The sequence below is a fragment of the Jaculus jaculus genome, chromosome 19, assembly GCF_020740685.1.
Source record: "Jaculus jaculus isolate mJacJac1 chromosome 19, mJacJac1.mat.Y.cur, whole genome shotgun sequence".
Classification (NCBI taxonomy): Eukaryota; Metazoa; Chordata; class Mammalia; order Rodentia; family Dipodidae; genus Jaculus; species Jaculus jaculus.
The window spans coordinates 44,082,189-44,096,706 of NC_059120.1; the positions used below are offsets into that span (position 1 = coordinate 44,082,189).

The following is a 14,518-nucleotide window of genomic DNA, read 5'->3' on the forward strand; positions in this document are numbered from 1 at the left end:
ATGGGGTTTTTTGTTGTTTGTATTGTTTTTTTTTTTAATTTTTTTTAATTATTTATTTATTTATTTATTTATTTGAGAGCGACAGACACAGAGAGAAAGACAGATAGAGGGAGAGAGAGAGAATGGGCGCGCCAGGGCTTCCAGCCTCTGCAAACGAACTCCAGACGCGTGCATCCCCTTGTGCATCTGGCTAACGTGGCACCTGGGGAACCGAGCCTCGAACCGGGGTCCTTAGACTTCACAGGCAAGCACTTAACCGCTAAGCCATCTCTCCAGCCCTGTATTGTTTTTTGTTTTCGAGATAGGGTCTCACTCTGGCTCACGCTGACCTGGAATTAACTGTGTAGTCTCAGGATGATCTCGAACTCACAGAGATTATCCTCGGGCGTGTACCACCATGCCTGGCTAGAACTTTATGTTTTTGGAGAAACAAAAGAACAGATGAGAGGAACTACAGAGAGATGGGATGGAACGGAGGGCAGCAAGGAGTGCTCACGTTGGAGACAAACACTGCCTAGGAAACTGAGAGAGGCGGAGGAGAAGACAGAAGAAGTTTGACATTTACCCCCACTGGTCACATGTAATGATACTCTGAAGGGGAAAAAAGAATGCTGTGTGTCCCTGAATTTAAGTGTGTTTCTAGGGACAGTTTCTGCAGCCCCTCATTGTCTTAGCTGCCCATGTCCTTGCCCACTGTGCTCGGCCCTTCCCTGAGCCTGCCCTGTGCAGGACTCCCAGCCTTGGGGGTCAGGCAGTCCTCGCTGCCAGGTCTGATTGATAAGCTTTCCATTTCTCTAACTCATAAAGCTCTCCCACGTCTGTTTCCCTAGTGGACTGGGTTCACGTCCCATCTCTGTAGGAAATACTTGAAATAGCCAATTTATAACGAGGAAAGGTCATAAAGAGAGGAAAGCCCATGACCAATTGGTGCGTGCTGCTGTGGGCCTGTGATCAGGGAGCCCTTCAGGTAGAAGTGTACGACAGTGAAATTGCCCACCCCTGGCCCGGAAGTGGGAGTGAGGAGAAGGAAGCAGCGAGGGCAGTGACCTAAAGCATGTCTTAAGCACTTCCCAACAGCACCGCGCTGGGGACCAAGCCTTTGACGCATGAACCTTAGGGAGACACTTAAGTCCAAGATAACGCATGGACCTGCAAAACTCTCTCAGACTTTCCTGACCTACTTTCTAAACCAGAATATTACCCCTCCACTGCCCCACATAAAACTTTCATTGCTAGGGCTGGAGGGATGGTTTAGCGGTTAAGGCAGTTGCCTGCAAAACCAAAGGACCCAGGTTCAATTCCCCACGACCCACGTTAGCCAGATGCACTGGGGGGCACACGCGTCTGGAGTTCGTTTACAGTGGCTGGAAGCCCTGGCACACCCATTCTCCCTCCCTCCCTCCCTCCCTCTCTCTCTCTCTCTCTCTCTCTCTCTCTCTGTCAAATAAATAAATAAACTTTCATTGCTAGTCAACTCTGAAAGTTACCTCTTTGTTCATTCTTACAGTGACTTTGGCTACTTCCGTCCAGAAAATGCCTCAGAGTGTGTGGAGCAGCCAGAACTGAAGGGGCACGACCTGGAGTTTTGTCTGTACGGAAGAGAAGAACACCTGACCACGAACGGGTAAGGTGGCCCGTTCACGGCCAGTGACAAGCGACTCCACCGTTCTCCACGCGGAGCCGAGCGAGCCTCCACGAAAGCAGCGCGCGAAGGACTGGGGTGGTCCATAATCTGCTGGCTCCCAATGGCAGCCCCTAGCCGCGTGGATCTGTTGACGATGAGGACCTGAGTTTTTCATTTTAATTAGCCTCCACACGGGGCATGCCAGCTCCAGAGGAGCCCTAGCACCTTTCTCCTCTGAAAAATTTGTCCCCGCACCCATTTTTGTACCACTTGTGAAGGAGTTTTCTCTGGGTCACAGTCCTTGCAAGAGTCTTACAGGCTAGGAAGGACAAACATCCCTGGCAGCAAGAGACAGATGGTTAGTCTGTGCAGGCCCTGAAACTACACAGACTATCCTGACGTGGACGTCCCCACCTCCAGGCCTAAAAGATGAAGTGTTACCAACCCTGTCTCATTTTGCCCACCATGAAGTGCTTCCATCATTGAAATGAGTTTGGCAAAACAGTTCATTCATGAGACAGCCAAGCATGTGGAAACCTGAGCACCATAGTCAAGTCTGAGGGTTTCAGGGTGTTTGTGGAGTAGGTACAGGTTGAAGCCAGGCTTGCCTGTCATCCCAGCACTCAGGTGGTAGAGGCAGGAGGATCGCCTCAAGCTTGAGCCCAGCTGAGAGTACACAGCAGGTTTCAGGCCAGTCAGTGTTACGTAGCAACACATTGTAAATAAGCAGATTAATTAACTAAAGTTTTAAGGCATGGGGAAAGGTAGTTGAGGCGAGGGTAATCAGTGTTCTGCACATGTGTAATCAGTCTTCATGACTCTTCATAGGACAGACACGTGCAGAAAATGGTATTTACGGTCTGGGGAGATTGTTCAGTGGGTAAAGGCACTTGATTGCAAAGCCTGCCAGCCCTGATTTAGTTCCTCGGTACCCACATAAAGCCAGATGCACAAAGCGGAGCATTCATCTGGAGTCCATTTGCAGTAGTAAGAGGTTCTGCCATGCCCATACTCTCTCATACATAAAAATTGGAGGGGGGCGCTGAAGAGATTGCTTAGTGGTTAAGATGCTTGTCTGAGAAACCTAAGGACCCAGGTTTGACTCCCCAGCACCCACATAAGCCAGTTGCACAAGATGTCACATGCATCTGAAGCTCATTTGCAGTGGCTAGAAGCTGTGACACACCCGTTCTCATGCTCTCTCTCTCTCTCTCTGCCTCTTTCTTTCTCTCTCAAATAAATAAAATACAAAAAAAATTTTTTTTATGGTATCAGGGCCTGAAGGGATGGCTCTGCACTTAAAGGTACTTGCTTGCAAAGCCTGGCAGCCCAGTTTGAATTCCTCAGTACCCACATAAAGCCAGATGCACACAAGGACACATGCATCTGAAGTTCATCTGTAGATCGTCTGCAGCGGCACGAGGCCCTGGCTTGTGGACTCACTCGCTCTGCTCATGCTCTCTCGCGCACGCACGCTGCCCCCCCCACCCCCATCCTCTCTCTCTCTCCCTCCTCTCTCTCTCCCTTTCTCTCTCTCTCTCTCTCTGTGTGTGTGTCTGCTTGCAAACAAATAAATCAAAATGTTCAGGTTTTCCCTGTTTCCCAAGGATTTTCAAATTCCCAAGATTTTCAGATTTTGTTTTCTAGAAGTAGGCAAGAGTGTATCCTTACATTCTGCTAATAAACCCCCCCTCGTGTGGCACACTTCGTGGAAGATGGAGGAAGAGACACCATGTCATTTCATTGCTTAGCTTGGGCTTTTGGCAACTCTTTAGCTTCATTACTTTTGGCTGCTCTGTAAGGAAAGCCTGCTTTTCTGAGGTGATTTTAGGGCCCAGTCAGTTGGTGAGCATCGTATTCTTGTTTATTGGCCATAGACCTGCACTGATGCTGCTTCCCACCTGTTGTTTTGGGTTCAAGCCCACCTCTCTAATGGCCACCACTGAAGGCAGATTGTGGTGGACAGTGAGGAGCTTGTTGACGCGAGGCTCCGTGTGCGGCACAGCTTGCCAGATACCATGGCCCCAAAGTCCTGCAGAGCAGCGGCCGCTCTGTCTGCTGCCGTCATCCTGGCCAGGGCTTGGGCTGGGGTCTCCTACCTCTACCGGGTACACTCCAGCCCAGAGGACACAGCCACCGACTACATGCCTTGCCGAGAAAGCTACCTAGCCTGGGCCAGCAAGCATCGGCCTGTGTTAACAGTTCTCCACCTTTCAGGTACCGGAAGATTCCCGGAGACAAATGCCAAGGGGGGATGAATCCAGCTCGAGAAGTGAAAGACTTGAAAAAGAAATGCACAAGCAACTTTTTGAATCCCAAAACGCAAGTATGTTAAAAACAGATCTGGTTGTTGGGCACAGGTAGAATTTCACTTTCTGCCAGGCGTATTCAAAGTGACAGCATAAAGAATGTGGTCGTGATGCAGAGCAGTCAGACTCCTGGTGTGGGACTCTGCTTTGCACAGGAAACTTAACTGCCATGATTAGGGACCCACTGTGTAACCATAAACTCACCCTGCCAAAAGCTGAATTTTGTTTGGGGAGAAATGATTTTCTATAAAGTTGCAAAAGTCTTACAAGCATAGTTAGGGAAGTTTGAGGCTTGGAGTCATGCAAGAAAAAGACTTGAGCTGGGCATGGTGGCACATGTCTTTAATCTCAGTACTCAGGAGGCATTGGTAGGAGGATCAACATTAGTTCCAGGCAAACCTGAGAATACATAGTGAATTCCAGGTCAGCCTGGACTAGAGTGAGACCCTATCTCAGAAAACCAAAAAAAAAAAAAAGACTCAAGAAGATTGACTATCGGTATATGATGGATACATGTATTAAAATACCATTCTGTACCCCACTGATACATGCACCGATACAATTACTGCATATTAATACAAAATTTTAAAAGTGTTAATGAAGGGTTGTAGCCTGGGCAGGCATGGTGGCACACTCCATTAATCCCAGCACTTGGGAGGCAGAGGTAGGAGGATTGCAGTAAGTTCAAAGCCAGTCTGGGACTACATAGTGAATTCTAGGACAGCCTCTAGAGTGAGACCCTACCTTTAAAAACTTAAAAAAAAAAATGGCTATAGCCTGAAGCTCACTACACACAGGAGAGCCCTGGACAGTAGGTAGAGGGGATGATTGTGCTGAGTCATGCTAAGTGTGTTCAAAAGAAAAGCTGAACTGTGGTTGTATCAGATTATTCTGATGGAGTGTCAGATCAGAAGGCTGAATACCAATTGTGGTACTAGACTATGTGGTTGGGATTCGGAGATAAGGTGACAGAGACATCTCTTGGTAAAGAAGTAAGGGACTGGCAAGCGTGACTTGAACAGGTAAACGTGGCCCTGCTTCCTAACCTGTGACAGAAGCTGAGCCTGACCCATTGCAGCCCCGCCTCTGCTGCTCTGGGGGAGGGAGCGCCAAAGGGTGGGAGAAGTGCGTGTGGGTGTGTGTATTTGTAAGGGGGAAGTTCCTCCTTCTCTGATTCCTGCCCTGGACTGCTGGTGGCTGTCCTCAGAGTGTTTGTGTGTGTGATTGCACAGGACTCTCGCCCACAGGGACACAGCGTGTCCCAGAATCCAGCTCCGCCTCCTCTTGGATACATTGAAAACACACACTTCCTATCTCCCACCCAGAAGCAGGTAGGTTACAAGCAAAACAGACCAAAACTTAAGTAAAAGCAAGTCTCGTGTCATCTAGCGGCCTGCCTGGGACAGCACTGACGTACTTCTTCCCATGTGGTGGCTGTTGTAGATTCCTTCACTCCTTTCTTGTCATAGTCTCCCTTTCCGGCTTCACACTCAAGCCCAGGACTATAGCCATGAGCTGTGGAGCAGTGACAGTGATCCTGTGTCATGTAGGTAGTTTGAAAGCTTCCAGTGTGACTGGCATCGAAGCCCCTGTGCCTGCAGCTTCCGGGCAGCTGGAGTTCAGACTCCTTGTGCTGGAAACGCTAAGGTGGTTCATCTTTGGGGGTTGGCAGTCACTAAGTGCCTTGGACTGTAGTTCACAGAGAAATGAGGGGAATGAGCAGCAACTTGGAATGCAGCCCTAGAATAGATATTCCTAAGCACTTTTGTGTTTGTTTTAACTTATCAAGAGTTCCAAGTCGAATTATGTTCCCATTGCCCTGGCCATCGTGGGACTGATGCTGGTCACCGTCGTAGCAGGAGTGCTCATTGTGAAGAAGTATGTCTGTGGTGGAAGGTAAGGAATGTGGAAGTGGGTCAGAGGTACTGAATTCACGCCAGAAAGTCCCCCGAGCACAGGTGGCCGAGTCTAGGCAGTGGCGGTAATACTCCCGCAACCCTGGCCCAAACCCTCCCATGCTTTGCTTTCCTCCTGTGTCATGCTGTGCTGTGCGTGTGACTCATTCCGTGAGTGTGCACAACTGGGGGACCCCAACGCTGTTGCAAATTCCCCCAACGCAGCCTGTGAGGCTGACAGAGGCCCCTCCCCAGGTTCCTGGTGCACCGGTACTCGGTGCTCCAGCAGCACGCAGAGGCCGACGGCATGGACGCGTCGGACACAGCCGCCCATGCTAACAAGAGTGGGTACCACGATGACTCAGACGAGGTGAGATGGCTTCTTCTCGAGGGACCCTCCCCGACATAAAAAACCGAACAGACAGACAAGCAAGCTGCTTCTACTCCTGGCGGGTGCGCCTGGGGTCCAAGAGCATGTCAGCATCGAAGCCTGGTGGGACGAGCCCGGGAGCTAGGCGCCTCGCTGCTCTCCAGATAGCAGGCTGTGCGCGTGACACTGATGAGGCGCGTGTCTTTCTTTTCAGGACCTCCTGGAATAGCTCTTCCAAGGAGCTGGGATCAGAGCGCGGATGGCGGAGCCACAGTACCTCCTACACTCCCTGCTGCTCCGACTTGGGGAAACACATTTCCCCCTGCAACGGACCCAGCTTTGTTTCTGCTGCTTCCACCCAAGCCAAAAGGACCTGTACTAAACAAATGCAGGGTCGGGGTGGGGGTGGGGAGCCCCGCGCTCGTACACTGGCTCTGCCAGGGGGACACTTTAAATTCTGTAACTTTTTATTTCACGTTCTGTCTTTTGTTAAAGTATGGGCTTTGGGGTTTTGTTTATTTAAGGGAAATGAAATGGAATTCAAAGGGATTGTTTCACTAACCCATTCTTGCGTGTTCTGCATGGTGCCCACACCAGGGCATCTGCCAACTCCAGCATCAACTCCCACGTCACACCTGGTGCTGTCCTGGGCTCTGCTGGCCATGTGAAGCAGCCTCAGAGAGGAAGACAGAGGGGGCAGTGACTGGCGCTGCCGGGCCGGCTCTTCTCCCTCCGCGTGTGCCCAGCCCGGCGGGAAGGACCTGCGCCCAGCTCCTCACACAGTCTCAGCGCTGCTTCCTCACCACTGGCCCTCCAAGACGACAGGCCTCGGTGACTTGTCTTCCCCTGTTTAATTAGGCAATACCCTTGTTAATTGCTCCTTGGCAACCAGTTTAACCATGTGCTTCCAAGACACCAAATCAGGAAATCTTACAGGGCAATATTTTTAACTGGGGGCAGGAAGAAGGGAACAACAGAGAAGTGGCAAGATTTAACACCTAGTAAAGACGAGATTTTGGCCACTTCTGAGCTCTTTCCTGCTGTGCTTGGTGTGTGCGCCAGTGGACTTGCTCAAGGACAGGGTCCAGCCTTAGTCTGGAGGCCTGCCCAGGCGGTGCCGTCCCTCGCTGGACTTGATCATGGAGCGCATAGCCCAGGCCCAGGACTGACCATCACAGCCTCCGTTTCCCCATCACTTGCTCTGCTGGCTCTTCATTGAATCATGTCTGTGCTTGTTCATAGAGCCTGAACTAGGGATGCTTTCAGATGTATTCTGAGGGAGAAAAAAAAAGTCATTTTTATTGCCAGGCTGTCCCCATCCCTTTTCCTAGTTTTGCCAAGGTATTCATTGGCATGAAACTTCAAGCTGAACCAACTGAAAACACTTCCAGTCTAGATGATCCCCTGTGTGATACATTGGGTTTACGTTTTAGGGAAGTTTTCTGTTTGATATCTTTCCAAATTTGTTTGAACTACAGAACGTAGCTGGTGGCCGTATGACAACGGAAAGCGGCAGGAATAGCTTGAATGCAGCTTGACTATCTGCCGTGCGGGACGCTACTGCTGTGCTTCCTCAGTTCTCCCAGTGGTTACGCCTGGGCCTTTCTTTAGTAGATACCATTTTGCTGCTAGTTGATTTTGTAGCTAAAGAGTTAGTAAAAATTAAATGTGCCAAACGAACTTTTGTCAGAATGCACAAGCAGATGGCAAACTCCCCCCTCCCCGCAGGGTGGGTGAGCAGCAGCTGGGGAAGGGGGAAGTGGAAGGAGAACGTAGAGATGTCGAAACTGCCGCGAGATTAAATGAGTCAGGGATCTTCTGTTAGAAAATGAAGACAGGGCTGTTTAGTGAAGAGAATTAGTATTTGTTAGGGCCAGAATACACTAGTCTTTTAGCTCGTTCATTTTACATGGTTCTAAAATTAAAAATAATTCCACGGAGCCGGGCATGGTGGCACACGCCTTTCATCCCAGCACTTAGGAGGCAGAGGTAGGAGGATCACCGTGAGTTCAAGGCCACCCTGAGACTACATGGTGAATTCCAGGTCAGCCTGAGCTACAGTGAGACCCTACCTTGAAAAACCAAAATGATAATAATAATAATTCCATGGGCTGGAGAGATGGCTCAGTGGTTAAAAAATTAATTCCAAAGTTACACCAGTTCATAAATGGTGTCAGCTTCTGTCCATTCGCTCATTCCACTTCCTGCCCAAAGTGAATTTGGAACCCCCTGCAAAAAAAACAATTTACATCACACATTTTTCTCCTAGCGTATACCCAGATAGATGTGGGTAGCTTGCCAGTGTACGGTCATCGTCACTATCTTTTAGATGTAAGAAGGTTAATACTCTGTAACCATAGAAGATTAGGACTCTTCCCTAACAATAATGTGGAATTTCTGTAGAAATTGGCACTTTTCTCACTCATTCTGTCCTTCGAGTCCCCCGCCATTGTGATGGAGCTCAGCAGCTCTGGAGGGGTACAAGCGGGCCCCTTGGTTTTCTTCAGAAGCCTGGAACATTGTCATGTGGACAAGAGCTGGATCTTGGACCAGGACTTCTTCCCTGAAGGCTACTTGCTGTTTTTTAGAGCAGGGATCCATTCTTGTGTTCCTTTCTGAGCATTATTTTTAGTGCCTTTTTGTTTTCTTTTTGGAAAACAGAAAAATTTTCTTCTCCTGCTTTCCATGGCTGAAAACAAAAGTAATGGTAATGTTGAATGTGTCTTCACAAGCAGCTCTTCCTCTCCCTCCCTCGTGGAGGGTCGCTGTTGGGGAGCACAGGAGTGGATCTCTCTGGATGGGTCCCCTTCTCCTTTCTTCCGTTTGCACCCTGGCTGGCTGGCTCTGCTGGATGTGGAACTGCCCACAAATTAGCTTTTAGTATCCGTCACACTCAAATTGTATCCTCAGCCAGAGGGTAAAACACATCTAAGCCCATTATAGCTTCTAAAAAAAGGATTTCTGATTTGTCCTTGTCGGTAAGCCTCACATATCATGTGTAAATTCCCAGCATGATGGTGGCAAAAAGGATTATTTCTGGAGGCTTGAGCAGTGGCATTAAGCATTGTTACATAGCTTGGACATACCGGATAGTTCAGTAGTGGGCTAAGCTCTTAAATCCAGAACTCACCCATCCTTCCTGCTTGATACCCTAGGGGCTTTAGGTTTTCTTTTAGAGCAGAGGCCAGGGCTGGCCATGCCTAAGCTGTGGATCAAATGGGAACACTGTTCAGAGGAGGAGAGGCCCTTCGGGGACTGGCAGCTGTGGGGTGACAGAATCCCTACAATTGAATCTTAGAACTGCTGTCTGCCACTGAATTGGCATTCTGGTGCATGTCCCCTTGGTCTTGGCCTCTGGACCTCTGTGTACGAATGCTGGCCTTTTCTCTCTGGCAAGCATAGCATTGTGGACCACCCCCAGCCCTTCGTTGGCCTATAAGCTGTGACTGGACATGGTACCCTGAACCCTCGCTCCATTACTACAACAGGATAAAGAGAGGGGTCACAGAGCCACCCAAACCAGCACCAGGGTGACAGGGCTGGCCTGGCTTCGCTCCTTTACTTATTCTGCAGGCAAACCACCTACGTAGAGTGTCTCCTTCCTCTCAGAGTTCTGAGGAGCCCTGCGCCATGCGCACTGGGCTGGAGCTCACCTGTCCCTTGTCCACACTGTCCTCTCATCGCCTTGTTCAGCCGGGATACTGCTAAACTAGGAAGGGTGCAGCTTTTCAACTTTTACCACCTTCCTTCCAGCAAGAAAAATAACATGGACTTAAAAGACTTTTGAGCCAGGCATGGTGGCACACGTCAACAATCCCAGCACTTGGGAGGCTGAGGTAGGGGATTCAGCATGAATTGGAGGCCAGTCCGGGACTACAGAATGAGTTCCAGGCCAGCCTGGGTAAAAATGAGACCCTGCCTCAAAAAAAAAAATAAATAAATAAATAAGGAAAGAAAGAAAGAAAGAAAGAAAGAAAGAAAGAAAGAAAGAAAGAAAGAAAGAAAGAAAGAAAGAAAGAAAGAAAGGATTTTGAACAAAACCAAAGTTTAAGATTTTGCCATATAATGTAGTGACAGGGAAGACCAGAGTTGGCAAACAGACACCAGACGTTCTGGTCCATCTGCCTGCATTCTGCCCAGGGCAGGCTTCTCTGGGAGCACCATCCTGCCCTCATGAAGGATTGCTGAAACACCAAGAACAGGTTGGTTTCTTGGTTACATGCATTATAACAATAAGAATTAGAACATTAATTTGAAATTACCTTCAGCAACTTGCTGTGTGTGTTTTCTCACACCAGTACCATTCTTAAGCGTCTGTTTATATGAAATAACAAACTAACCTGTACCTTTATATATATGGGGGTGTGTACATGCATACATGTATGAACTGTATAGTGTTCATGTTAAGGATTTATTGGTTTTCCCCAAATCTTGAATGCAGTTCTCCTCCTCCGCATGCCCTCAGCTGTGGTCGGGTGACTTACTGTCTCCTGATGGTTCTACCATTTCCCCACATTTGAACCTCCAGGGAGGAGGGTTCGGGCTGCGCCCTCCATACGCTCCGCACAGAAATGCTCAGGGTCCCCATGTGCCTGTTCTTCCCTCTCTTGTCTCTTGTTCCCTTGCTCAGCATGTGGTCCCTCCCCAAGCAGTGGGACAGCTGCCTCCTTGGAAAGTGAAAAGCAGTATTAAGATCACTACTGCATGTGCACTTAAAAAAAAAAAACAAGTTTTGTTTTTTCTGCTCCCTCAGGACAGAAAATTGCATGTGAGGTGGGATCATCAAGTTTCAAAGACCCATGTCAGTTATACAGCAAAGCCAGACCCCACCGTAAAATCCCACAAAATGGAAATAACACTCAAATTTCTTTAGCATTGTGTAAATAAATCTGGATGTGTTTAACTTTGTACTGGTAATTTTCTGTATATTTGCAATATTTGGGTTAGAAATAAAACAGACTGGACTTTGTTACCTGACCTACCAAGATGAGTAAGCTACGGTTTGTTACTGCGATAGCTTTTCCAGTTTTCTACCTTCAAAAACCAAGCTCTAGCAACCGGAAAGTCACAGCTGCATTTATATTATAGCCTGAAAGGCAGTAGAAAATGTATGGGAGGACAGGATTCCAAAAAAGTGAGCTTGCTCATAATTTTTTTTGTTTTTCAAGGTTGGGTTTTGCTGTGTCCCAGGCTGACCTGGAATTCCCTATGTATCTCAGGGTGGCCTTGAACTCTCAGAGATCCTCCTACCTCTGCCCACTTTGCTCATAATTTTTTAAAATTTTATTGTTCTCCATGGTCATCGAGACCTACCTCCCACAGATCCACTCTCTGGTTCTCACCTTCCGGAAGTCTAGCCAACCCACTACACACCTCCAGTGTCCATTGCTACACTTTTTATTCTGGATGTAGCAATGTATGGTTACTCTTCTGAATTCCAGGTAAATGACAGCAGTAGAAGTTTTCTTGTTGCTTTTGGTTTTGTTTTTCAAGGTAGGGTCTCACTCTAGTCCAGGCTGACCTGGAATTCCCTATGTCATCTCAGGGTGGCCTCGGACTCATGGTGATCCTCCTATCTCTGCCTCCCAAGTACTGTGATTAAAGGAATGCACCACCATACCGAGCTAACAGAAGTCTTTTTTAATTAGTTTTATTTATTTGAGAGATTTATTAGAGATTATTACAGGTAGAGAGAGAAAGAATGGGCACATCAGGACCTCCAGCCATTGCAAACAAACTTCAGACACATGCGCCACCTTGTGTATCTAGTTTATATGGGTCCTGGGGAATAGAACCTGGGTCCTTAGGCTTTGCAGCCAAGTGCCTTAACCCCTAAGCCTTCTCTCCAGCCCAAGTAGAAGGTTTTTATTTTATTTTGTTTTGTTTTATTTGATTTTTTTGTTTTGTTTTATGTTGTGTTGTGTTTTTCAAGGTAAGGTCTCACTCTAGCCCAGGCTGACCTGGAATTCACTATGGAGTCTCAGGATGGCCTCGAACTCACAGTGATCCTCCTATCTCTGCCTCCTGTGTGCTGGGATTAAAGGCATGCGCCACCACGCCCAGCTTCCAAGTAGAAGTTTTAATTATAGGAACTAGGAGTAAGTTCCAGCTTTGGGGGCAGGTAGTCAGGTTTCCAGACCCAACCAAAACAACATAGCTAATGACAAGTCCAGAAAATGGAGTCTTGGGACTGAACTTCAAACCTCCCTGATGCACCAAGATGTCAGCTGACCACCAGCCCTTGTGTCTTTGTTCCCTTAAATGTTTGTTTATTTGCAAGCAGAGGAAGAGAGGGGGAGTGGGCGTGCCAGGGCCTCCAGCTGCTGCAAAAGAACTCCAGCCAATGCATGAGCCACTTTGTGCATCTGGCTTTACGTGGGTATAGAAAATGGAACCCCAGGCATTAGGATTTGCAGGCAGGTGCCTCATCTACTGAGCCATCTCTTCATCCCCTTTCTTCCTTTTTAAAAAAGAATATGTTATTTATTTACTTTTTTTTGAGAGACCCAGATAGAATGGGCATGCCAGGGGTTCCAACCACTGCAAATGAATTCCAGATGCATGTGCCATCTTGTGCATCTGGCTTTACATAAGTGCTGGGGAATGGAACCTGGATCCTTAGTCTTCACAGGCAAGTGCTTTAACCACTAAGCCATTTCTCCTTTTTTTTTTTTTTATCAAGAGTCCCTATGTATATTCAAAGTAACCAATCCAGTCCACTCTGATTAGATGGCTAATTTCCATCTCCAAGGGTGGAACCCCCATGCATACTCAAAAGTCACCAGTCGAATCCCCTCTGACCTGATGCATAATTTTTATCTCTGAGGGTAGGCGAGCCCCTATTCTCGGTCACCAAGTGGGTTGCCCACTCAGGGCCCCTCCCAGCTTGGGAGCTTTCTGCTTTCCTTTCTAAAAACTAAAGCTTCTGCTTTGTCTACACCTGTCAATTCCTTACAGGTTGCAAGGGCCACTGGCTTGGGGAGTTCTAGGGATTGTTGAGCGTCAGTCACTCTAAGCCCCAGGCTGAGCCCAGCCAGAGGTGACACACTCTGTTGGTCTCGAACCCTGAAACCTAACTGTGGAAGCTTCCTGTCTGCTCCTCTTGGGGTTGCCTTTGTCACGCTTTCAGCTTCCAAAGAGCTCCCTGCTGTTGCCTGACGGGGAGGAGCTTCTTGTCTACCTGCCTTGAGCCATTAGCCATTTACCGTGCCAGTTGGAACCAATATTTCTTTGTAATATTTTATGTATTTATTTATTTGAGAGAGAGGTAGGGAGGAAGAGGCAGATAGAGAATGGGCACGTGAGGGCCTCCAGCCATTGCAAACAAACTTCAGATGCATGCACCATCTTGTGCATCTGGCTTATATGGGTCCTGGGGAATCGAACCTGGGTCCTTAGGCTTTGCAGGCAAGCACCTTAATGGTTAAGCCATCCCTCCAGCCAATATTTCTAGCCAGTGCTCTCCTGCATCTTGGCCTGGAGATGCTAAGGCAATAACCTTGTCTTGAAGGGGCAGCCTTCTGGTGGGAGTTCCTGTCCCTCAGGATTACCTTGGGGTTGTATTAATTTAAGGAATGTTAACATGTTCTAAGACTCCCTGCAGCAGATTCAACAGATTGTTTTTTTAACTATTTTTAATTTTATTCATTTGAGAGAAAGAGGCAGAGAGAGAGAATGGATGTTCCATTCTCTACCACTACAGATGAACTCCAGACACATGCTTGTGTATCTGTCTTACGTTGAGCGCTGGGGCATCAAACTTGAGTCCTCGGGCTTCACAGGCAAGTCCTTAATCACTAAATGATCTCTCCAACCCTGATTTTTTTCTCTCTCTCATGGGAAATGTGGGAACCCTGTACTTCAGTGTTGCAGCGACTCACTAACTGTTCTAAAAATAAAATATATATATTTAAAACTACAGAAGGATCTCTGGCTTCTGGAAGGAGGAACCAGACACTTTGGATGAAGTGTACAACGTGTGTAACACTGAGTGAGCCTGGAAATCACGTAGGGTCTTCAGCATGTGCTGGCACCCACGCTGGGCCGGCCACTCTCATACTTTTTTTTTTTTTCATTTTATCCTCAACACATTGTAGCATCATATCCCTTGCTGCATAGACCTGAGGCTCACAGCCACCAGCTGGTGACTGAGCGGTACAGCCAGAAGTCCCCTCCCTGTATCTGAGCTGTCTCTTGCTTTGTGCTTTATCTTGTAGGAAAGGAGCCACTGACAGCTTGCAAAGGGGGAAATGCTAGCTGCGCCTAAAAATAGCTTCCATTTATGGAGCACTTAGTCAGCTACACTCTGCTAAGCACTTTA

General features: G+C 48.0%; 1 protein-coding gene across 3 annotated transcripts in view; it reads left to right on the forward strand.

Moving 5' to 3' along the window:
• Positions 1-7,227, forward strand: part of Sort1 (sortilin 1) — an 88,193-nt gene extending 80,966 nt beyond the window's left edge. For 2 of the 3 annotated variants that reach the window (XM_045138021.1, XM_045138022.1), the window contains exons 16-20: positions 1,508-1,624; positions 3,842-3,950; positions 5,723-5,829; positions 6,084-6,198; positions 6,413-7,227. In XM_045138021.1, coding sequence (XP_044993956.1) covers positions 1,508-1,624; positions 3,842-3,950; positions 5,723-5,829; positions 6,084-6,198; positions 6,413-6,427 — 463 coding nt within the window. In that variant the 3' untranslated portion in view covers positions 6,428-7,227. Of the gene's footprint in view, positions 1-1,507; positions 1,625-3,841; positions 3,951-5,165; positions 5,265-5,722; positions 5,830-6,083; positions 6,199-6,412 lie in introns of all 3 variants that reach the window. The other variant, XM_045138020.1, reaches the window with a different exon arrangement.
• Positions 7,228-14,518: the final 7,291 nt, after the last annotated feature.